At 37.6% G+C, this 24,952-nt stretch overlaps 2 protein-coding genes across 2 annotated transcripts in view; one reads left to right on the forward strand and one right to left on the reverse strand.

The window, feature by feature from the left end:
• Nucleotides 1–23,096, reverse strand: part of LOC147071339 (protein distal antenna-like) — a 29,761-nt gene extending 6,665 nt beyond the window's left edge. Inside the window, exon 1 of the mRNA XM_085948519.1 lies at nt 23,068–23,096. Coding sequence (XP_085804645.1) covers nt 23,068–23,096 — 29 coding nt within the window. The remainder of the gene's footprint in view (nt 1–23,067) is intronic.
• The window catches only part of LOC147071338 (coiled-coil domain-containing protein lobo-like), a 199,490-nt gene that overhangs the window by 14,737 nt on the left and 159,801 nt on the right, over nt 1–24,952 (forward strand). The window lies entirely within an intron of this gene.

Raw genomic sequence — 24,952 nt, forward strand, 5'->3', positions numbered from 1 at the left:
TTTGCCAATACAATACAATATACAATCGATCTATTATCGCTGGCTCTTCTAGACGTTCCTATAAATGAAAATCGTTCATTGTTCACATTCAGTTTGGGAAAACCGGATGTAAAATTTCATTGGCTGATAAACACTCCATACTAATAATTAGTCGATACCTCGTTGGCTGCTTGTCGTTTTTAATACCAATACGCTCCGAATGCGTTTTGAACTGTTAGAAATTGTGTAGGTACCTAGGCATCAAATCTATGTGAATTTAGCTAATGGCCTATCCTATATGATAAATCTATGATCTATCAATAAAACTTATCTATATAATAAATTGAAGGGTTATTGATATGTAGGTAAGTGGTACAGTTCGGTTATGAGGAATACAGCGGAAAACACATTTTGAAAATACCCGATATACTGGATTTTTTGTTAGGTTAACCTAACCAAACCTAACCTAACTCAACCTAACCCAACCCAAACTAACAAATAATCCAGTATATTATCGGGTATTTTCAAAACGTGTTTTCCGCTGTATTCCTCATAACCGAATTGTACCGAATGTTTTGTTCGTGGTCAAAAAAGATAATGGCGACCTTGATACTTTGGTTATTTATTTTCGATATAATATTTGCAATTTTAGGTGACTATTCATATTGCAAACTCTAAATAACAATGGTCAATTGTATCTCATTGCGGTACTGATAAAGCAAAACTGTGAAATTTGACACAATTCAAAATGATCTGCAAGTAATTTAACCATTGCCCTAAAATGTAAACATTCATCAGTCTCACTTTTATAGTTATATAAAATGTCTATAGGTATATAGAAGAAGGTTTATTTTCAATATCTTTGCGTATTATAAATTATATGTGCAGAATAAATATGTTACTGGTCATCACTGTGTTTTGAAATTAGGTACCGAACTTGTTTTTTACTCACACTATGACTATACACTGACATATTCAATAAAACAAACCTTTCGAAGTATGCTAAAATACATCAGATTTAAAAACAGATCATAATAATTAGCAGATGGTGCAGAATGCCGCAGGTTATTGTCCGCTGCGGAGTGGGGTTTCAATTGTAGACGGGGGGCTAGGTAAGTAGGGTCCGCGCAATAATTTAGGCGCGGATTTTGCGCCCCCGCTGTTTTTACCGCCCCGAATAACTTTTGGGGACAGCGCGGGTGGATCGAGCCAAGGTGGACGGTGACCCTGCCAACTCAGAAGAGTGTGTTTCCCATCGTTGTAGCTATCTTGGTTTTTTTCCTACACAAACGGTTAAATATAAATTGTGGATAAAAACCTTCTTTCGTAAAGATTAGAACTAATCGAAGAGTAGGTAGGTACGTTCTAAGACAGGCGTGTACAATGCATCGATCGCGGGATGGCTTTTGGTCGATTGCAACATAGGCCTATAACATGAAAATGTAACAAGCGTGTACCTATATTAAGTTATATACAGTATGATTTCATCGCGATTTTTAGGGAAATTCATTAACCATTTATATTTCCCGTTTATATTTCCTAAACCAACTTACGTTAAAGTCGTTTTCGAATAAAATTAAGCATGTGAAACCTGTATGACCTCGTTGTATCACTCACGGCCTGCCACACGAGTGAAAAAAAAGATTTGAATCCTCGCGCATTAAGGCTATACCTCAGTTGAGACACGGTCTAAAAAGTCGTGTCTAGGCGATGCGCGAATTGCGGGTCGCGGGTGCAAATGACGCATGCCAAACGAAATATAATTTGTCATATAAATCCAACATGCGTCCATTTAATGTTCTGTTTATTGTTCTATTCTTTCTTAACTTTCTTCTTTAAGCACTACGGTGCATGGTTGCAGCATCCGTCCCGTGCGGCTCCGTCTCGGGGCGGAATGGGCACTTAAAATAACTTCTTTCAGACACGTTTAAAGCGTCATAGAAAGCGGCCGTGCATATATGACGGGTGGTGGTGGGCACTTTTTTTTGTTCTATTAGTAAGAATAATAATATATTCATTGACACGTTTTCTTTTTCAAGTAAATGGGTAACGTTTTTAGTCATCTTTACACGATTTAAGATTAATACCCCCGTCGCCATCACGAAACAAATTGACGTGTTCCCAGCTCGACGTTCTCTCTTCGAACGCCAGCGAGTCCAAAATTTCGTCGCGCCTATAGTTGAAAATTATTTGCCGTTTCTCTGATGTATCGTCTTAAACTGAAGTGTACGTTTGCCCATACCGTCGTGCAGTAGACTCTTTACACAGTAGGATAATAATTTGACGATGAGTGCAGAGTAATCAAAAGAAGACCAAATCTTGTCATTTTCACGACGAATGGGAAATTGAGTATTTCTTTGTGACGGTGAAAAGACAATTAATTGTTGTTAATAATAATACGATAGGTATGATTTTAACATCAAAACAATTACATCGTCAATCTCTCTCATAAGTTTTTATAACAAAGGCTTAATTATTATGGATTGACCCAAAGACGAGAAAGGAAACCTTTTTTCTATAGAGACGGAGCATAACATTTTAATAATATTAAAGTGAAGCTGAAAAAGAACTACGAATAGTGGTGAAATAATTGCCGCTATAGTTCAGGCAGCCGCAAATAGCCGAGTTTCTGCAGTCGCTTACGATATGCATGCAAATGCAATTTCAACAAAACTACAGACAGACGAAAACTGTGATAAGATAACACTTCTGGAGTGACACCAGCGCATCTATTCTATACACAAGACTGCTATCGGCAGCTATCTAGGGTAGTTTTTCATGTTTGTATCAAAGTATTATAATTTATTGTTACAATAAGTTAGCCGTCTAAACAGTCAAAACTGTCTATCTCGCTCTAAAATTTAGCACACCTAATCTGTTAAAACATAGCACTTCAGTGATGTCCATAGACAAAATGCCGCCACATTTTTTTATACTTACAGTAGGTACTTTTTATCATCCTTTCCTCCAATATCTAAGAAATGAGTTGTATGGATAGATTACTAACAATACCACTAGGTAATTAATCTAATTTAAATGCCATTTTTGCTTCAATAGACAATATTGCGATTCTACGATTTCAGATAGGTACATTTAAAAATACGCCTGAAGACTTCCAAAACAAGTAACTAGTAAACATATTTGGATAAATTTTAAATTAATCTAGGTATGTATCTACCTACAATTCAAATATTATTTGCAAATCTACACGGTCGTGTCATTGCTGTTCACTAAGGACGTGACGTCCAAGGACAATGGAAGTAAACAAGACATCGTGAACCCGACAAAAAAAATAAAGTCCTTTTAAAACTTTTATAGTAGGTAATAATGAATACATTGTTTCCAACCAGTGAGCTGAATTTTTCAATGGAAATATATTTCCGTTATTACTAAGTTTATGTAGCTATTTCTATATTATATAAATAATGAGTCTCCTCGATTTGCCGCCCTTCAAGTAACTGCCGCCCCCAAGTGACGCTCAATATGCCTGGAACGTCACTGCACTTATTGTAACAATTACTAACTTATTGTACTTAATTGTTACAATAAGTGCTAATCCTTCGATACAAAACTACCCCCGGTAGCTGCCGATAACAGTCTTGTGTATAGAATAGGTGCGCAGGTGGCACTGAAAACTCGACACGAGGAAGAAGAACATATTATGTCATCACGATGATCGCCGAACTTTAATCAAGTTACTAAGATGTGTGAGATATAATGAGCCTTAAAACAGCCAATGATAATTACATATATCTGTTTATGACTGATGATGAAATGTCTCGCGAGCCTCTCGACCCCGCATTGGTGAGTCGCCGAATGAAGGTGGGGGGGGGTCCAGTCGCTGTCACGACGGAATAGAGTGAAGGGGGGCAAATCAGTCAACTGGGGGATGGGATGGGGGTTTGCAGAAAGGACGAAACCCACCCCCGAATTTATCCCCCGCGCAATGTCTTTTGGGGACGACGGGATACGAATCAGGTACACAAGGTTGTATACTGTATATACGAAACCTACCTCTGGATTTGGCACATAGTTCTATGTGCCGAGAGGGAATTCAAGAGGACGCCTGGTTTGCAAACATTTCGACGACATTATTGTTACAACATCTGGCACTATATACATAATTATCAATCTATTATCGGCATGCAATGATAATTAGCGGTCACTTGAGAACTGGAAAGAGCGTGTCTCAAGAATTCAGAGCCCTGGGTCTTGGGATAGAGGAATTCAAAACTAAAATCATGATGATAAATAGATCGAAGCAGTCTTTAATCAATATTGAATTCGACAAGACTAGGACACGGTTGGAGTCACGATCAGTAACAGTGAAGGACACGAAAACGAACTCATGCAAATGAAGATAGAATGCTATAAGATACAGAAATGATTGCGTAATATTCTTTGACTCAAGAACCCTGATCCGGGCTGGAGTAATAAGATTGTTGAACAACACAAAAGTCAACCTCTACGAGGACACTGCCTAGATGGCAATTTTCAAAATTACGACTTGTTTATACTGTTATTATATTATTTTTAATTTAAACCAATATTTACAAGATGTACTTTTAGTGAAGTACCGTACCTAAAGCAGTAATGTCCAATTTATTGTAGCTGATAATTTGATCATCCAAACCACTTGACGGCGTCCATTTCAAACTACTAAGAAACAGGAAACAAAAATCTAAATAGGTATATGGAATATTGTTCGAGTAGGTATATTAAGTTGGTTGTTAGATATGTGAGTAAATAAGTTAAGGTTCTGTCCTACAACAAGATCTCGTTGATAACAGGAAGCCGCTGTAGTCGCATAATATAGAAGACTTCTCAGTGACGTACCTGTCATGGCGGCAGCGTGTTTAAATAATGTATTGGCCCTCTTTTTAGATGCGACTCCTTTTCTTCTTTGCAATAAACCGAAAGTTTACTAATAATAATTCTAACATCACCCTTGATCGTTTTAAACATATTTTTATTACAAAAAGCATCAAATGACGTAAATTGATAGATCCATACACCACGGAAGCGTAAAATGACATGTTAAATTTGGGGGCGTTTCTCATTTGAAAACGGAAGTGCGATTAGCTGCACAGGAGGCGTTTGTTATATCACAGTTTTAACACGTGGACAAGAAGTTCTTGTACGATAGCATGAGAATGGCAAACGAAAATATTATGATTCTAAAGTCTACGTTATACGTTCCAATTATGCAATTTTGTCCATGGGCGCCTTTATCAATTTTCATAGAAAACGTTAGCGTTAGTTAGTATTAACTTATTTAGGGATTATCCTCATAGGAAGTGTGGATCAAAAGCGTGCACCGGAAATGTATTGATGCAATTTAAATTATTATAAACAAGCTAGGTACTTATGTATGGAATTATTGATAAATTAAAAATGTATTGGGGAACCATTGTCCTGCAAAATCTATCCACCCCCAACCCCGTCTCAGCCGTCAAACTCTCCCCACCGGCTTGTGCAAAGCTAGAATCTTCGCGAAATCATGTCCGCGTAGGGGCGACAAAGAAGTCGCGAAGTTGATTATTATAAATATCTCAGCGGCTGTTATGTCTTTGGCGTGTAAAAGTTTGCGTTCTTGGTTCATACAGAGAAGTAATAAATCCTGATTGAACTTTCATCGATCAGCGCATAGCACAACGTAAGTAGCACCTATTCTAGATAGTAATTTATTTGAAAACAATGATGTAGGTATTACTTAGATTAAATTAGAACGTGTAATGGTAGCATTGATGTTTATCGTTGACCGCGGTGGTCAACATCGAATCTTCCGAGTCGGCGAGATTGGTTGTGTAATTTGATCATACGCCGAAGAACAGACCATAATGCATTTAAAAATAAGCAAAATAATTTCGTTCTTAAAATCAATCGGTTGAGTGTGTCTATAGGTATAATATTATAGGTATATATATGAAGAACTTTTATGTTTTATTACTTAAATATTGTCTCTGGCATGAACGACTAATTGGTGATACTTCACAAAGACACGTGATGCGAAGTCGGTCGGTTTGAAGGTACTATGTTTGTGTTATCTCCCATTGTGCATAAGCATAATATTATCATGTGTACTACCAGTGCTGAAGTATGCATGTGAAAATGGACTCTTAATGTAAGAGAAACCCTTAATCTACACAAGCAGTATGTAAAGGTGCAAGTTGGGCATAACGCGATAAGATCACAAAATAAACCAATGGATAAGGAGGCTGACAAGAGTAGAATGGGAATGACATATTATTGTCTCCGGGCGAGTGGGGAATCGTTGATACATGCTGCTATACAATGGTATTCAACGGGCATTGAAGTTAAATTCCCTCCACCAAAACCCGCCCCGTACCACCCTCGGTCTTAATCGAGAGTATCACGGGACCCATCAATTGGTGATGTGAAGCATCTAAAAATTGGCCTGGGAGTGTCCTGGGAGAAGATGCCCACCCAAGACTTAGGTTGCTACGCTCAAAGTGAGCTCTGACTGAGTTTAATAAACGACTATGGAGCTGTACCAAGCCCTGCTGGATCGGCGAGAGAACTTCATCCAGCAGTGGATCTACCTCGGGTGACTTAAGCCGTGTACACATAGAAAAAAAATCAACCAGATAAAATACACATTTTAATAATATTACAATTCATTTCACTATACTTTGTTTTTATTGATTCTTGAACTAACAGAATCATTAATTATATCGCTTTATACCGAGATTTAATGGGTGGGTCGAAGTTGCCGTTTTTATGAATTATTTTAAGATATTGTCAATTCCCTGTGTCTCTCCTGATGATGATTTAATTTGATCGTTGTGATCTTTAGAAAGCCTCGCGTTGCTTTCGCGTCGCCTGTGTGCGCGGCACGCAGCCATCCCGCGCGCCCCCATAAAGTGGAGTCCCTCGAGGCCTTCGCGTCAAGTCCGCCGCTGTGTCCGCCGGCCGCCGCTTACGGCGCTCGAGACGAGGGTGGCGCGCGGGCGGGGGCGGTGGGGGCCGCGATTCGCAGCTGGGGGCGTCCGCCAAAAACAATGACGGCGCCCTGCCGCCGCCGACGGCTCGCGAAACGGCGTGCAGGGCCGCATCGGGGGCCGTTCAATTTGGACGATGGTCAATTTATATGTATAGCACCAACCTCGTGGGTTCAGTTGCAGAGTTGAAACCATGTCTACTCTTTCCAACAGTGCACATTTTGTAGTAAATTGTAAAAGCCGAAATTATTTTAACTATAAATACATACGCACAAAAAAATGGTTTCATCCAACCCACATACCCGTCGTTCGCCAAGCTATATATTATTATGTTATTGCGTTTTGGTATTAAATCTGTGGTTGGAGTCCAACATATAAGTATGTGATGTACATAATAGTAATGTAAGTCATCAATAAATATAAATAATAAACAGTAACACACAAAGAATCTATTACATTGGCATGCACATGATGTATTCAGAATTTAAAAAGTCATACTAATAAACCCCACCTCAATGAATGCATCGCCACTAAACGCTGAACGCATACCTAGTGGCGAAAAAGTGGCACCACCGTTCGGAGCTCACGCGTATGCCTGCGTTTGTGGTGATTCTAAAAAATGGCAATGTGTGAACTGTAAGGGCTCTTTTTGGCAAAGGTAAAAAACACAGTACAGTTAAGGCCTAACAGACGTAACCACTTATGGCTGAGAATATTGATAGCTGTACTATGTATTGTGTTCACAGTTCGGATCAGAGCAAGGAGTTTAGTCGCGAGTATGTTTGCGGGATGAGATCCGAGTTCAGCAGTACTGACAAGCTGGAGACTGACAGTCGCTTGTGTTCGACGCTATACAAATATTATCAGAAATGCAGTCAGCAGCGTGTGACTGCCACCGCCCACCGGTTACAGCAACAAATAGTGGTTGTGTCTGCGGTAGGTTTAATTTAGTGCAAAATAACTAATGGCTCGTATTGTATTTATAGACTTGTGTACATATTTAATAATATCCACTTCAACGCCATTTTACTCATAATTATTTGAAAAGTCTCTCATTATGGCTTTGGCTAATTATTGTCTTAGTGCGCTCCTGCACGCGGGGCGAATAATATTTTTTCCCCACTTTAAATTTAAATACTTGAGCTGTATGCGCGCCTCTTCAGTCAGGGCGTAATGATGATGATCACCATGATGGAGGAGGAGGGGACTGATTAATTTGCAGACAGAAAGTTCATCGAGAGAAAAGATTGGGGCCCCTGGTGCACTTCGTTTAACAATATTAGCGAGATATAAGATACAAGTCTTAATAATTGATTGTAGTATTAAAAAGCATGTTGATTGCCAGTCCAAACTCTCGTGGAATTGGAATGTTTGAAATATTATTAGGTAGGTACCTATTGGTAGTGATAATTTCATTGGTACCATCAACGGACTCGTAATCCAATGTGTATGTAATGCCAGGTCCACACTGGCAACCTCGTTAGATTTTACGATAATTATCGTAAAATTTAACAAGGTTGCCAGTGTGGACACGGCATAAGGCACTGGCTTCTCGTATCGAGAGTCAACATTCGACTCCCTGTGGAGTCCAGTGGTGCCATCTTTTTGTCACCGAATTATAGTACGGGGTCCAAGATATTATAGTATTTTGGCAAAAATTATAGTACTAACGCATTTTCATAATATGTTGAAAACGTATAGGTTTTTTTGCTTCTCACCAAAAAAAATAACGGAGACTATGAACAATTCCAAGACCCCTTTTTAATTAGGTACCTACCTCTTCCGACCAAAAACCCTTGAAGACGAATTCAAGAAATTTCACTATAACCAAAGCTAAGGGCCTTTTTTTCAGGTTCTTCAAATTTTCTTATATTGTGAAATTATAGTAGGTACTTTGCACCAATTTATAGTACGGAAATAGCGAAATTTTAGAACTTTTTGCGTATTTTTCCGATATTTAAAATTATAGTGTTTTGGGCGTACTATAGGTACCTGTTTTATATCATACATAGTACGCAGACGAAAATTATAGTACAAATACTATAATTATAGTACGGTTGGCAACACTGGTAGAGTCACAATTATTCAGAATACATCTTTATGATTTGTTCAAGACTGGGAGTGGGAGTGCTTCATTTGTATTAGCTCGTATTCTTGTTTGTCCGGTACAGATTTTTTCTTGTGTCCAGTACATTTTTTTTCTTGTTTGTCCAAGATTTTTAACTAACTTCTCGACTAGCTAGACATTTGAAACTTTTAGAATATATCAGAACACGACGACAATGCATTATTTTAATACTTTTGGCCATCTTTAAGCAGAATTGAATTCATTTTCAGTTAATTCTGTTTTGTATGTTTCGAAAAAATTGGTTAAAAGTAATATTTACTACTCAGTATTATTGGTTGCTAAGTGGGTCCTAGCAACTAAATTATTAATATATAGTGCGTTACTATGAAAATGAATATGAAATGTCAAAATGACATTTTTGTATTCTATAATATTTATTCAGTATTTCTATCAAGTACAAAAAAAGGTATTTATTAATACATAGAATTGTCCAGTTTATATGATTCAACAGAAAATTTAAAAACGTGGTATATAAAAAGTTCTTTTTATCTTGTAATTATTACTACAATACTACTATAATAATTGGGCTTCGTGGCCGTTTGCTGTGTTAAAAAAAAGAAACCTTATAATATTATGTAGGTTTAGGCGGAGCCTAAATATATTAAAGTGAACCTAAAAAGGGGTACTAAGAGTAAGGATTAGATTAAATTAAAGTAGTTATACGAGGTAGATTAATTTGAGCATCTGTCAAAAACATCAATCATTTTTAAATAATTTTAAAATCACTAATCAGCCAATTCGGTGAATTATTATTGAATGTGAAACTTGTGTCTCTTGTGAATGGATTGTGGAATGGGTTGTATTGCATTATTAATTACCTACTACCACTTCAGATTAAAAGCTGATAAATGACGATAAATTACGTGGATGAACCATTTAGCAATTTCGAACACGAAACATGTCCGAAAAGTACTGAAACCAAAACATTGATAATGCAGTTATAACTGTAGGTACTTATGTGAAATGAGAATACGTTGCCCTCTTCAACCCGGTCGCACATTTAAAATCGTTTCGATTTGGACCATGGGCGCCGGCAGCGTGGTGCAAGGTGGTGCAAGTGCACCACCTTTGGTTCAGAAAAGGTATAACATGTCAATGTAAAAGGTACCGACTGTGATGAACAAAAATATTCTTGGCTGTTATAGTTTAGGTATGAATTCCTAGCCGCTTAAGCGGTACCGTTATACCTATTAAGGTTTAAGTAAGTGAATGCCGACGGGACAGGGGACTGGGGACTATGGGGTGGCTGCAAATTATAAACTGCGATGCTACGCGAAATATCCAACATTTAGTGGAATAAGAATATTTAATTTCAATTTATTTTACATATTGTGGACATTACAAATTATAAGTTTAAGACGTTCACAACATGACATTTAGAAACAAATAAATATTATTAAAAAAGTATTATGTAATATTGTAATTATGCAATATTAAGTTATTCTATTGTATAAATGTGTAAATACAAAAAATATGAAGTATATAGGTACAAGGAAGTACACCGGATGAGTTAAGCAGACCCTATTTTAAGAATTTATAAAATAACGTCCACCTATACTCATTCTCACGTAGATGGAATATATCAACATCCGAAGCAATTTGGTTGAACAGAGTTATTGCTCTCCCAATTGGCATCACCAATGGCAGGTTAGTTCTGCTCCTCGGGAGAACAAACAACTGATGCTCCCGATTTCTAAGATAGTTATCAGGGACACACAAGTCAATATTACCAAGAATGGCAGAGTTCTCATTCACACCACGTATAAGTCGAAAAAAATACGTGGCCAAATATTGATATCTTCTAGCACTTAAACTACAGTATATAAGCATACCTAAGAGAAAGTCAGTTGGATAAAGCCACGGATAGTATCTTACATGCACAACCTAACACAAAATCGCACCACCTAACACAAAATCCTGGCGGGACCATGATTTGGATATACCTATTCATAAATCAAAATTGGACATAACGTTGCAACGGTATGAGTGCGTATAGGCGAGGCCATGCCGGGACAGTGGCATTATAATGATATGGTTATCAATTGAGTTAGCATTTACTTGGTAGAATTCCATTTTACAAGAGATGAAAATATAATTAATATTAAATTCTACAGGTTTTAAAAGGTTTGTCGATAGCTATTTCGGTTGTAACACCATTATCAAGACTATTCAGATAGGCCGTTTGCCTTTGCTTAAATACTATACGTGTATAGATAGAGACAGAATACATTTTCTTATTCGTTCCAGCAATATTATGAATTTGTACACTTATTATTAATTGTAATATTATTAATACTTTGAAAACCCTAAGTGGGTTTTTTTAAAATGGATATCAAAATTTACAAAATTTATCAAAATTACAGTGGTTATGGTTATCCAAAATTAATGTTTTTTTTAAACTAAAATATCGCATTCGAGCTGTGTGCGGGGAGGTACATTAAATAATTACATTGTGTTTGTGAATACCAACAAAATCACATTCGACGTGTTGCAGTCGAGACCAGTTTAGATTAGCGACACGGCTAACAGGCAGGCATGCCAGAGGACTACACTTAACCATTATTATTTTGAATTTTTGATTAACAGTCGTGTGAAATGAGTGCAAATGTGCAAATTTTTTAATCTGACAATTTTGCTGTGTCTTGAAACACAAGTGAATTTTAAAGTGAGTCGCTAAATTTAAAAAGGTAGAAAACACGGCACCAATGAATATAATAATATTGATTGACAGCAGAAATACAGAGTAGGAGTTTATCAATAAATTATTTATCATTACAATTAAAGAGCTGTCTTGATTTGACTGCGGTAATATTTTTTTTAATTTTCCGTGTTATTTTTGTTGCTGGTCGCAGTGGCTATTTATTATTGCCTTGCTTAACTACTGATACCATCAAAACTGGCCAGTCGCAAATCGTACCTACTGGGTCAGTGGTTGGCACGCGAGAAGGTGAAAATTATTACTGCATATTAAATAAAACATTTATATTGTATTACTAGAAAAAGCTTCCAGCCAAAGCTCAGTAAATAATGTGTACATTATTTCATCTCCTTTTTAGTATTTACATAATATAACAAGGTAAACGATAGATCCTGAGTGAATATAATATATACGTAGGTAAATGCATTGGCGGGTTTATGGACGTGGAGGCCCGGCTCACTGACTGATTCTGAGATCTCCCCCACGATAAAAAAAAATAAACACCACAAATCACATTCCTTAATCAAAATTAATATTATTATTAAGTATATACGTATGTTTCAATGGTAATGCTAGGATTCGTTTGATATTGGTTGGAGGTATTTCGTTATGCTCTGGGCAATATCTTATATATCTATTCAATTTGTGAGAAATGCGCATATTTTGAAGATTTTGGAATAATTTAGTAATTGTATGACGGTTCCGACACCCCTTTTAAATATTCTGATGTACGTACCTATGTAAGTGATACTGTCACTTACATAGGTACGTAATGAAAATATATATTTCCATGAACAGAAATAATAATATTTTTTTTTAAAAAACATGTAAGGTGAATTTAGATTTGATCAGAGAACACAAAACTAATGGAAACCGTTTTACCCTACCGGGTAGGATAAAACAGGCTACGGATCTTGAGTGTGGAATAATAATTGTGGTAATTTCAATCTGTATCATAATTAAAGTTTGTCGCGTAAACGAACCGCGCAATCAATGTTTGACGACATTCGGCGCGCTTTGTGTTCTTTGGGTTGGGTGATAAAATAATAAACATAGCCTGACTTTGGTCCATGGTAACTGGATTTCACATTTGTTTCTTATTAATCTGTTCTGTGATAAGGACCCAGTGGCCTTCTAGCAATACTCGTAAAACTGTTGATAAATTACATTATTTTACAATGTGGAATACCTAGTATGCTCCGTTTTAAAACGATAACGACTGTTTAGTCCAACTTTGTCAGGAAAAAGCTCATTCCTTAAGAGCGTACTTCAGTGAAACGGCAAATAATTTTCAACAGTAGGTGCGACGAACTTTCTCACTCGTCGCCTGGACTCGCCAATCGGAGACCGACAGTCGAAGTGTGCGCACGTCGATTTGCTTTGTCATGGCGTCGAATGACTTAAACATTGACATTTACTTAAAAAAGAAAACATGTCAGTGAATATACTATTATTATTAGTAATATAACAATAAACATAACATTAAATGGACGCATGATGGACTTTTATGACAAATTATATTTCGTTCGGCACGCGTCATTTGCACAATCCGCGCATCGTCTAGCCACGATCTTTTTAGACCATGCCTCAACTGAAGTATAGCCTTAACTAGATCATCATGTAACACTAAATCTATTTCTCTTTCATATTTCTTGGAGAACGTATTTCACAACGTATATTCCTTCTAAAAAAATATATCTCTATATATATAAAAATCTTGTGTCACGATGTTTGTGGTCGAACTCCTCCGAAATGGCTCGACCGATTTTTATGAATTTTTTTATGTATATTTGGTAGGTATGAGAATAGGTCAACAAGTATATTTCATACCGCTAGATGATTAGGGTATCTCTATCCAGAAAAATTTTCTTTTATTTTTTAGACAATTTTATTTTTGTATTTTTTTTATTATTTGGCATAAAAAATACTTATAACCCCAAATTTTAACTTTCCTACCCCCACCCTCCCATTTTTAATCGCGATTTTATTATTTTTGTATGAACAAATTTAACCGTCGTTCGTATTTCAAACAGAACAAAATTATTTATGTTGTTGAATGACAGATGGCGCTACGTCCGAGAAGAATTCAAAAGAAGCGTCGCGTCATTTTGACATTTCATTCGGCATATCAAAACGCAGTGCGTGCAAAATTTTGTACGATTTATTTTAATTTATCTATTTTTATGTGCGTGTATTACAGTGCACAATGCCAGATGAATGAATAAAGCAACAAACATGCGAAATAGTAGAGCAGAAAGAACAGACGAACAAATCCAACAAGAGAACAAAAACGTGCTTGTAAGCATATCGCAATTGCGTGCATCTCAATCATAAGAGGCACGAGCTGAACGAAATCAACAACTGCAATTGGAACGGAGCCAAGCGCGCCGGTTCGTAGTTAACACACGCAGAACAAATGACCGACAACGAAAACAAGTACATCGAACATTTACATCCGCTTCGTTCCTTCGTCTCGCACTCGAGTACGAGCCAAATATTGAATATTCCGCTCATCCGAAAGTGCTGATTGGTGCTATGGACAAAGAATGTCCCCATTGTCATGCGCTCAAATTCAAACATGAGTCAGCCGGGATGTGTTGCGCATCAGGAAAAGTGCAACTACCAGAAATTGAGATACCACCAGAACCATTGAACGGCTTGCTCATCGGCACGGTTCCAGATTCAAACCTGTTCCTGAAGTCCATTCGTACATTCAATTCATGCTTCCAATTGACTTCGTTCGGAGCAACAGAAATAGTTCACAATACTGCGGCAAATGGTCAACAATTCCATTCTACGTTCAAAATCAAAGGCCAAGTATACCACAAAGTAGGCTCGGCTCATTGCTGCCAATGCCAAACGAACCACATACATTTTTACAAATCTACTTCATGGGCGGTGAGGACATCAATCATGTGGATGCACGTTGCGGCTACAATAGTCTTAATTCGCCTAATGCCAGGCGCATCGTCGGCGAACTGGACGCCCTGTTGAATGAGCACAATGAATTATTGAAATTCTTCAAAGCACACATGCACGAATTGCAAAGTGACAATCACGCTATTGTCATCAATCCTGATAAAACACCAGCTGGAGAGCACGTGCGTCAATTCAATGCACCTGTTGTTGACGACATTGCTGGAATCATGGTTGCGACCGCACATCGACGCGAGAAATCGTGATTCGAAGAAGAAACAATAATCTGGAGTTCATCGCTGACACACACCGTTCATACGACGCTCTCCAATATCCGCTAATTTTCTGGAAGGGACAAGACGGATATTGCATAAACATTAAACAACGAGATCCTGTCACAGGTAATTCATTCATTATGAACAACATTAGTCATTTTTAATTGAGAAAATGAATGGTTAATGTTTTTTTGTTTTTATTGGCGGTCATCGTCTACAGCGCTCTATTCCTCTTTCTGTCATAGATCCCATCCCCACACACTTACGATACATTCGTTATTTTTTATTTAACAACCAAAATATTCACTAGAAATAATTTATATGGCAGAACAACGTTTGCCGGGTCAGCTAGTAATAATATATAGGAGACTGACGTCGGATTGTGATCGACCGTTTGCCGACCGCTAACTGCGGACCCAAGGGTCTCGAGTCAGCTGTTATCTTTTGGCCATCGGCAGTTTGACGAATCGCGGACGGGCGGACCGCGAGGATTCCGCGAAGCCGGGCGAGCAGCGAGCACCATCTCATTTCTCGTTTTCAGCCGCCGTGTCATTCATTATGTATTTTTTGTTACTCCTCTCCACTCCAACCGTCCGAGCGATCGCGAGAATTTTTCTCTTTTTTTGTGCCGCTGTCACTGGCCAAGGATCGCCTTGACGAGGGTGACGGAAGGGTTGGCACAACCTCAGAGCGATAATACCAAAGAGTGATGGTATTGTCGGGCTATAATCTATCTATATGAAGCCGTTTTCTTTGCGTATGAATCGTAGTAGAGTAGAACCTCGATTTTACTATTATAAACTAAAACGTTCACGGTACGGCTACCAAAATTAAATACAAGACATGCTTACTCTCGGTTTTGCTCTAAGCACATACGTCAAAACAATATTTTTTACCGGCTTCACTTCTAGTTTCACCAAGTCGATTATTCATATTATGTCGGATATTTTACTCAAATCCATATTTCCGAATGTTTTATCACTCCAACTTATGGTTAATTTTTGTTCAGGCCTTGGGTACAGCGCTTTTTACAACGTTTTTATTAGATCGTATTCTTATTTGTCCGGTGGTTGTTTATCCGGTACAAATCTTGCAATCGATTTTAACTAACTTCCCGACTAGCTAGACTTTTGAAGCTTTTAGAATACATTAGAACACGATGCCAATGCATTCTTTTAATACTTTTAGCCATCTTTAAGTATAATTGAATTCATTTTCAGTTAATTCTGTTTTGAATGAAAAGTTATTTTGGAAGAAACCGTAATCCAATCCACTATTATTGGTTGCTAAGTGGGTGGTCCTAGCAACTAAATTATTAAAATATACGTGCGTATTTCAGTATTCTATATTTGTTTGTTTGTTGCAAAATAGTAATAAAATGATTTGTTGACAATTATTGCCTTATTTGTCCTAAATTATTAATACATAGGATTGTCAAGTTTATATTATGATTCAACAGAAAATTATATAAAAAGTTCTTTATATCTTGTAATTATTTACATTCCAGCTCCCACGGTCAATTTAGTTTTCCTGATGTGATCGATGCACAGGTTGTACCTACGTTATAATTTGAGGTGTTGTGCATATCATTGTGAGTTTTCCGAATGAGTAATGATTGGTGCAATACTGCCATCCAATATTTACCTCAGATTCACTTATCGTCGACAAACATCAATAGGTACGTATTTATTATTACAGATTGCTATTGCAAACTGTCTTAGTCACATTGGAAAATAAATTGTCCACATCCAGTTCAAACGATTTTAACGATAAATATCTAAAGTATATACTACTCTGTTTATAAGATAAGGAAGCATTTTGGCATTGACAAAATAGTAATGATTGATTTTCTAAAATCGGTAAAAACGGTTTTGGAAACGGAGAATTAAAAAAAATATGAATGGAAAAACACCGGAAGGAAAGAAGAAATTTTGGAAGACCGAACTCCGAAGCCATGGTGGATTTGCAGTGTGAATAGATACGCTATCGCACTGCGCCTGTCCAAATGTATTGTATTTTAAAATACACAATCTAAATCGTTTAATCTTCGAGATATTCATTACACAGTATTCAACAACAACAATTTCGAAACCAATTAGGGGCGCAACAGGTGATGGTAATAATTTTGGATTGTGGGACTATTAAATTTTATAATAGATTATGGATTTTTGTTGGATTGATCATTTAGTTTAGGACGTAAAACAGTGCAAATGTTAATAATATCGTCTACAATTTTTATTTTGCTTAATACCTTTTTACCATTAGAATTATTAATTCGTTGTACTTTTGTAAGTTATATTCTGGTCGTTAGGCGCAATGTGGCAGCCCTGGAAAATCCAAGGGAGTAGATGGCGAGATTGTACGGTTCAAATTAGGGTCCATGCGACATTCGCATTAGATTGAGGTGTTATTTGTTTTTGGACAAGGGGTCCGCAAGAAATTTCAAATACCATTTAAATCGATACCTACGAAACTATGGAATAATCAGTTTAAAATTTAAATAATGACCATTATTTGGTGAAATATATATATATACATATCAATAGCGAGGGGTGGAGGTAGGCTGTTAACATCCGACACATACTGCACACTAAATTCTGTCAGCATACTTATTTGTTTTCATTGAACTAAGAATACAATTTGCAGATTGTGCCGGTTAGTTTTTAAAATTTAATTAAACCCTTCCTAATCCAAACCATGGTAGTTTAGGTATGATATGGGCAATCCGACAAAAATAGTACACACTTTTTCAGTAATTTTTTATTTGTTTTTGTTGAATTAATAATAATACACTGTAATAATGTGGTGATGATGGTGAAGCTCTAACTGTAGGTACCAAACCATATTAGAATTTTAGATATTTTATAGATAAACGAATAATTGTTTACTATTATCTACTATGGCTTAGATTAGGAAAGTTGTAATTGAATTTTCAAAACTAACATCTACACGTTTTTGTAGTCTTAGTTCAACGAAAACAATTACGTTTGACTGACGAAAGTTTAGTGTTCACTATTTATGTCGGACCTTAACAGCCTACCTCCACCCTTACTGATATATTATTAATCGCTGGATTGATGAAATTATTGAGCACATAGATACACATAAAAATGAAGAGTTATGGCCACATGAGATTCAAAATCCAATGTCGGCGACGGGCCGGGCTACTGATAATTATGTGTGGTGATCTAGCACCGACCAAGTTTAGTGGACCCGATAGCGGCTGAGTGCGGGAAGACCACAACTTTGGTGGCTTGAAAGTTGTCAGGTTTATCAATGTGGTTAGACGACCGAGCCTCCTGACTGGAGGAGCCAGCTTGACACGAGAGACCAATGACATTAATATGGACGAAGCATCTAGAAAATAAAATGACACTCACTTTGTGTCGGGTCTGCCGGATGGCGAAATTCATATTTTAATATCGGTATCCTACGCTCAAATGAACATTCTGCTTGCAATCGGTCTGGCGACACCGCTGGGTCTGCCCATACAAAATTTCTGACTGTCAGGTTTCGACTCCACCGTTATTATTGTGTTACAAAATGCCAATGTGCCTAGTTAAAAATTGTAAAAAAATCTACTAAACACTCCAAGAAAGATGGGATATCACTTTGCATGTGTTAGTATTATTTATTATTTATAAAATGCCATTTTAAGATATTGATGAATGTTTATTCAATGCAATTGAATGACAGGAACCATTGGACAGTCAGTCGCCTGTGATTCGCTGGTCTCACTTGCGTCTAATCTCCGAGAAGTCGTAAGTAACCGAGAATCTGTTTCTAACGCAATGAGTCATGACACTAATACGCCATTACAATAAAGGTTATATTACTATAAATTCTCGAAGCTTGTATCGCATAATGGAAACGGATACGTCAATGGTCACGTGACATCTACCTATACATCTGTGAATGACTTTCATGCACAATTTCTCGTGCGCGCCGGGTATGAAGTGAGTCGTCCATTTAATATGTCATTGCGAGAGACAATCAGTAAATGTATTATCGATAAACTCTTAAAAACAGTAAGAAATCAATAGGCGATACATATTATAACTACTCGTAGGTGGAGTCTTGGATTAAAATAGTTGATGGCGATTCCTCGACGATTCTTGTGGGGTTGAATTGGTAGCTTAGGTAGTTACCGCCTACCAATTCTTAGCTTATTTTTTTCTTACTAAAGCTCAATTAATTCTTAATTTCTCGAGCCATATAAAATTTCACATTTGTACGTTTCAATATGACATTTACGATTTTTTTTAAATAACTATTGAAAATAATGACGGTTGTATATTTATGTACTACAATAATATTCGATGCGCCCTGTCTTTCACAGGCAGTTGGGGTTACATTTGCATTTCAATATGAAGTGTTTAATTCCGGTTACATGTAAATTGTACGTATTACACATTACCGTAGGGCGTAAGCTATCTTACAGGAAAGAGATGACCGTATAGCAATAAGATAAAGAACGACGCGTTGTTCGTGGAGCATTACAAACTGTAATGTATCAATTTTATTAGATGCAATAAGAATATTAATTTGATGTTTATCGGTAGCAAATATCTGATAATAATGCTAGTTACCTAAGAACATACTTGCTAAGGTATTTTGAATCATTCAAAATCTTATATAAACATATACCTACCTAGATATGATTGTATTTCTAATTCACTATCCTACCGATTTTCTTCTGTCTTCACCTTATATTTTGGTGGTTTAAGAGTGTTTCTAGTTAGACATGAAATTGGTCTCAATAATATACGGCCATCTATTTCCTATACAACAGCTCACGGTGAACTGTGATACCGCCAACTGCATACGTACATATTTCCGGAAACGCTCTTTTATGCCGGGTACTCTTTAGCGTGCCGTAACAGTGACCATTTGCAGATACAGTAACCAGTATGGACGCCAAATGAATAGTTCGCGAGACTAATAAATAATTATTTCGCATACTAGAGTTGGCTACAGTATCTGGAACGGTTACAGTTACGGCTCGCTAATGAGTACCCAGCTTTAGATGTACCCTTTTTTCTTTTTATAATAATATATTATATATTCATAATAAAATACCTAACAAACTGTTCAGTTAATTGAGTTTTGAGTGGCGTGACAATTTACACTGTCAATCGAATTAAAATAATTAACAGTAGATATGGGTAGTAGGTAATGACTAATAATAATATTGCTATTAGTGATTAGTGGTGAGACATTGTACTTAATAACATTTCACTGAATGCATTTCTTTATTTTAATAGTGATATGCAACAATGTTAGGAATGAAACTTAATACAATTTGATCATTTCGCGAAACCTTTGTCAGTAAATTGATAACAATGCTGATAACTGATAAGAAAGATCCACATTGTCAGCATTTATCATGAACGCGTAGCAATGATTATGGATGTGGGTACTGGTGCGAACTATTGGCGGTTTTCCACGAAGCAGATAAAGCGGTCGTTTCGTCGGAGAGAACCAACATCTTTAGAAGTGCGCGTTTTTCTCACAATGTAACTGTAAAAAATAACCAAAGCGTTCAGTAATGTTCAACACTTAATGGGCTGTTTAGTGTATTGTAATTTATGCAAGGGGACCTCAAACCCGTTAGCGACTCGGGCCTCTGCGTATCTAAACCCGTCACTGGGGCCAGTATAACTTATAAGATTCGATCAGTGATCGTTGCCGCGTGGAGCTGAAATTTGGCTGGGAAGTAGCCGTCATTAACCTTATTAATTATTGACTAACAACGTCTCTGGCGATCTGAGTGACGCGGGGGCTTTTAATGGGGCGGTCCAGTTCCATCTGTTGGTGTTTATAGTATTTATTTTTATACGCCCTACGGTGTAATGGGTTGGTTTTATAATAATTATTGTACAGTAACAGTGGACAAAATGGACATATTACTTGGGTCAAAAGATGACTGCGTCCAAACTTGCTTCGTTTGAATTGCGATTTCGCTCCCAAACGGGCAACGTGGAATTCGACAGGGTGGAAGGACATATTTACATTAATGAGGAAAATATAATAGTCTTTAGTCGCTAATGCGGTTAATGATTTGCCCAACTCATCGGGTCGTTGGTCTGGATCAAACACACATTAAAAAAGACGACACGTGATTTTTGCCATCTGCGGGAATCGGACCCGCACTAACAGTTTTGGAGACGGACACTCTAGCACTACTGACTACTTTGAGTACAACCATTAAAAAAATATTTCTGTATCCGTTTCCGGTCTAAGACGGAGCATATTAAAAGACCTTTTACGATGATCAGTAATTGTTAGCCAATTACACATGATTAATTGTATTTATAAAACTAACGTGTATCTCAGCGAAAAAGTGGGACCGCAAAACGTGGAAATAGCATGGAGAGGCCTTTATATGACAGTGAATTGTGCCCCGACTAGTAACGATAATCGATATAGGTACAATAATTAAAATATTAGCATACATTTTGTATTGGTGAAAACAACTATAGAATTTTTGTTATTAATTAAACAAATATGGGTAGGTACGTACCTGTCTTATCTAAGATAAGAGATAATATCAAAAAGCTCTGGTGCGTACAAAGCTGATAAATAACATAAAACTAGGTGTAGAGGAGATCAAAGTATGTTTTTTTTTCAAATCACACACTTCATAATATTAAGTGATCACTGTTTCGATTAAATGACATGAATATTGAATTATTATTAATGAATTAACATAAGTAAACAAGGTTTAACTACGTTAAACAAAGCGGGAAAGTTTTAAATTTCAAATTCCATTATAGAATATAACATTTATAATTAAATTAAAAGTTACCTAATTAAGAATTAAAATAATTTGAAATTTGTAAAAGTTTTCTATGGGTCTTTGCGTGCTTGTGGATGCCAAAATTAGAAACACAGCTAGTATTATATAATTATAGTTTGATTAAATCATAAAAAAATGTAATGTTCTTCGATTATTATTAATACATATTTATGGCAGTAAAAATAATTAAGTAATAGTTGAGAATATTATCAGTATTTAAAAAAGGAACACATGATTAAAATATAATCTAGGTTGACAGTGTGCAACCAAAACAGAACGGAATAATCACATAATTAATAATGGTACCTGGGTATTGAAGTAGGCAACTGGTCCATTCTATTGAAGGCTCCTGGCATGTTAAAAATGTTACAAAAACACAGATAAAATAAGCAAATATTATTCAGTCAATAGTAAATTCACAGTAAATTGTCTCACATAGTTTCGAATCGACGATAACAAAGTTCGCTCGCGAAAGTTTTAAATTACATCGCTATCAATTATTGCTATAATAATGCAAACGGCAAAGTCTATTCCGGCAAATTGTTTACGCCGCGATTTTATACCTGAGCCACGTCACGACTCGAGTCCGCAAATGTTTCAAAAAGACGCCGAAATTTCGCGACACCTTTCTACCTGAGCGAGAGATCCTAATTGATAATGTAATAATAATATCAACAGTTTGTTTTGCGAAGCGCGCGGCGGACGGCCGACCGATCGCGATGACATCCGCCGAAAAACTGCGATTATTGTTGTACGCGATGGAGAATCTACGGCCACGCGGCCGGGCCGTGTTTACCAACCCCCGCTGTCCGCCCCCGCCCCAATAAAACTAATCATTTTAAAGTCGAATGAATGGGGCTGCCTGATAAAAAACCGCATCAGGCATGCGCCAACCGTAAAAACTGCACGAATCACGTCGCCATGTTTATGGTCGGTGCAATACCCGCCTCATTTCAAATTTGGAAAAGTTTTCAAGTTTCACGACACTCCGCGAGCGTCGACGTGAAAACTCTTATTTTTCGTGGCCACTGAAAACGTTTCATTTACAGCCGGATGCTATCGCATTTGGCGCTATTTGAAAACATACATAAACTTTATATTATTTTTATTTCGTATCTATGGATAAGTAGGTATACTCTGTTCTTTTTTTAAAATGTTTTAGTGAAATGTCATTTTGTATGATTTTCGTGAAGTTGGCGCGAAAAGCTTCCGCCGTTTCATGTTGTCTAGCTATTCAGCGAGCGTTTTCCGCTGTAGGTCAAAGTTTATTGTTATGATTTTTTTCTTTGTAAAAACTTTTGAAAACTCACGCTGACTGCCTGTGCGGGTGATTCGGCATGTCCGCGGCTGGGTTTGTTTATTTTTTCGCTCGGCGGAGTTTCGCAGCGGCCGTCGATTTTGCGAGCGGCGTTATCGGCGCGGATCGGCGAGCGTCTCCTCGCCCAGAGACGGTGTCCGGCGGCCGTCCTTTGTCCACTACGATCAATACTGAGAAACTAACAGGTCCGCGAGAGAGCTTGGACGCGGCGGAGCGCGGCGCTGCGGAGGGGTGACGCGAGACGCGGGGGGCGGTTGCGAGGGGTCGCGAGGCGGCAGGAGGGTTGGGGGCGCCGGCCGACGAGCCGCGCCGCGCCTAAGGGTTGCACGGGCGTAGCCGGAACAAGTCGCGAAAATTTCAACCATTTATAAATAGGTTGGTAACTCAGTCAGAGCTCACTTTGAGAGTCCTAGGTATCTTCTCCTAGGGCATTCCCGGCCTAAAACTGAACTAGATGCTTCACATCGCCAATCTAGGGCCACGTGATACGCTCGATTAAGACCGAGTGTGGTGCGTGGCGGGTTTTGGTTTGGAGGGATTAACTTCATGGTACATCTGCAGAACAGATTCATAAGATAGAAATGCGAAAGCCAGTCGCCATAGACCAAGCCTTTGACGGGAATTTCGGTTAGTCACTTACCATTTGGGTCCGTGGCCCGCTACACAACTATCATCCAAGAATATTTATCCTGAGCTTTCCCTCTCCAGTCGGTTTCACTCAGCCTCTGAGCATTCGCGCCTCATATTGGGCGTGTATTCCACATTTCTCAATCGTACCCCCTTACAATGCACTTCCCATTATTGTCCTGGATACATCCTAATTACAATTCAATATCATCTGACCTGACCGAAGCATAGTTGTTATCCCACGCTGAAACTATATGACTCCAAGTATGCCGATGACACTGTTTTATGTCAATTCTATCGGGGGAATCCTAGAGGCAATTGACAGGCTGCATAACAATAATTTGGCCTGTTAATCGACGGAAAGAAAACCAATGATATGTCCAATAGCAATAGCACCAGTACTAAACCAGATTGCCCCTTGTCAGCGACGAACAGAATACCAAGAACATTGATACCTAGCGTTAGATTAGATAGTTGAGGTGGATATTTTCACGGTCATGGCCCCCACAAGGGGGGGGGGGGGCTGACAGGGCTCTAGCCTGGAGGCCCGGCGTGGAGCGTCTACCTTATAAGTGAGATAAACAGTCATCACAAATTTGCTCTAATGGTAAAAAAGTTGCCTGCGGCGCAATTTTACTTAAAGAATATTAGATAACATTATAAAATATGTAATTACGTGATGCAAATTTTGATTATTGTGTGTCGATATTCGAAAACTTCATAACTCCAGTGGCTTTATTGAAAAATACATATAATCGCTAAAATACACTGAATACCCTAAATTTTAACTGAAACACCATTTTCGTCGAATGTCACACTGCTTTTAACCCTTGCAATAGGTAAGGGGGCCCGACAAAGATCCTGGCCTGGGGGACCGCTTCAGGATGTGGGGGGCATGGTCACGGCAGATGGTACTTCATAAAACGAATGGGAATTATTGAAGAATCATTTAAGTCAACAGTCAACGCGGAATGCCCGAATACATGGTTTAAAAATATATAATATTATGTATCCTCCAAGTAAATTACTTGAATATTTTTAACACACTAAGTAATATTCTTAGTGAAAAGATTGAAACATTAAAACAAATTATAATATATGTACATATAGTCAAATGATTATTTTCCGACTGCCTTTCTACAAGGCATGCTTACTTTTCACTCTCTTGAATCTCGTAGGTCTCTTCTGCTCTTGAAACACTTTTGCCTGTTATCGCGAGGGATGGTTTACATTCCTGGTGTCCTGATGAA

This window comes from Rhyacophila brunnea, unplaced genomic scaffold (assembly GCF_057557595.1).
Source record: "Rhyacophila brunnea isolate RB1 unplaced genomic scaffold, BYU_Rbru_1.0 scaffold_20, whole genome shotgun sequence".
Lineage (NCBI taxonomy): Eukaryota > Metazoa > Arthropoda > Insecta > Trichoptera > Rhyacophilidae > Rhyacophila > Rhyacophila brunnea.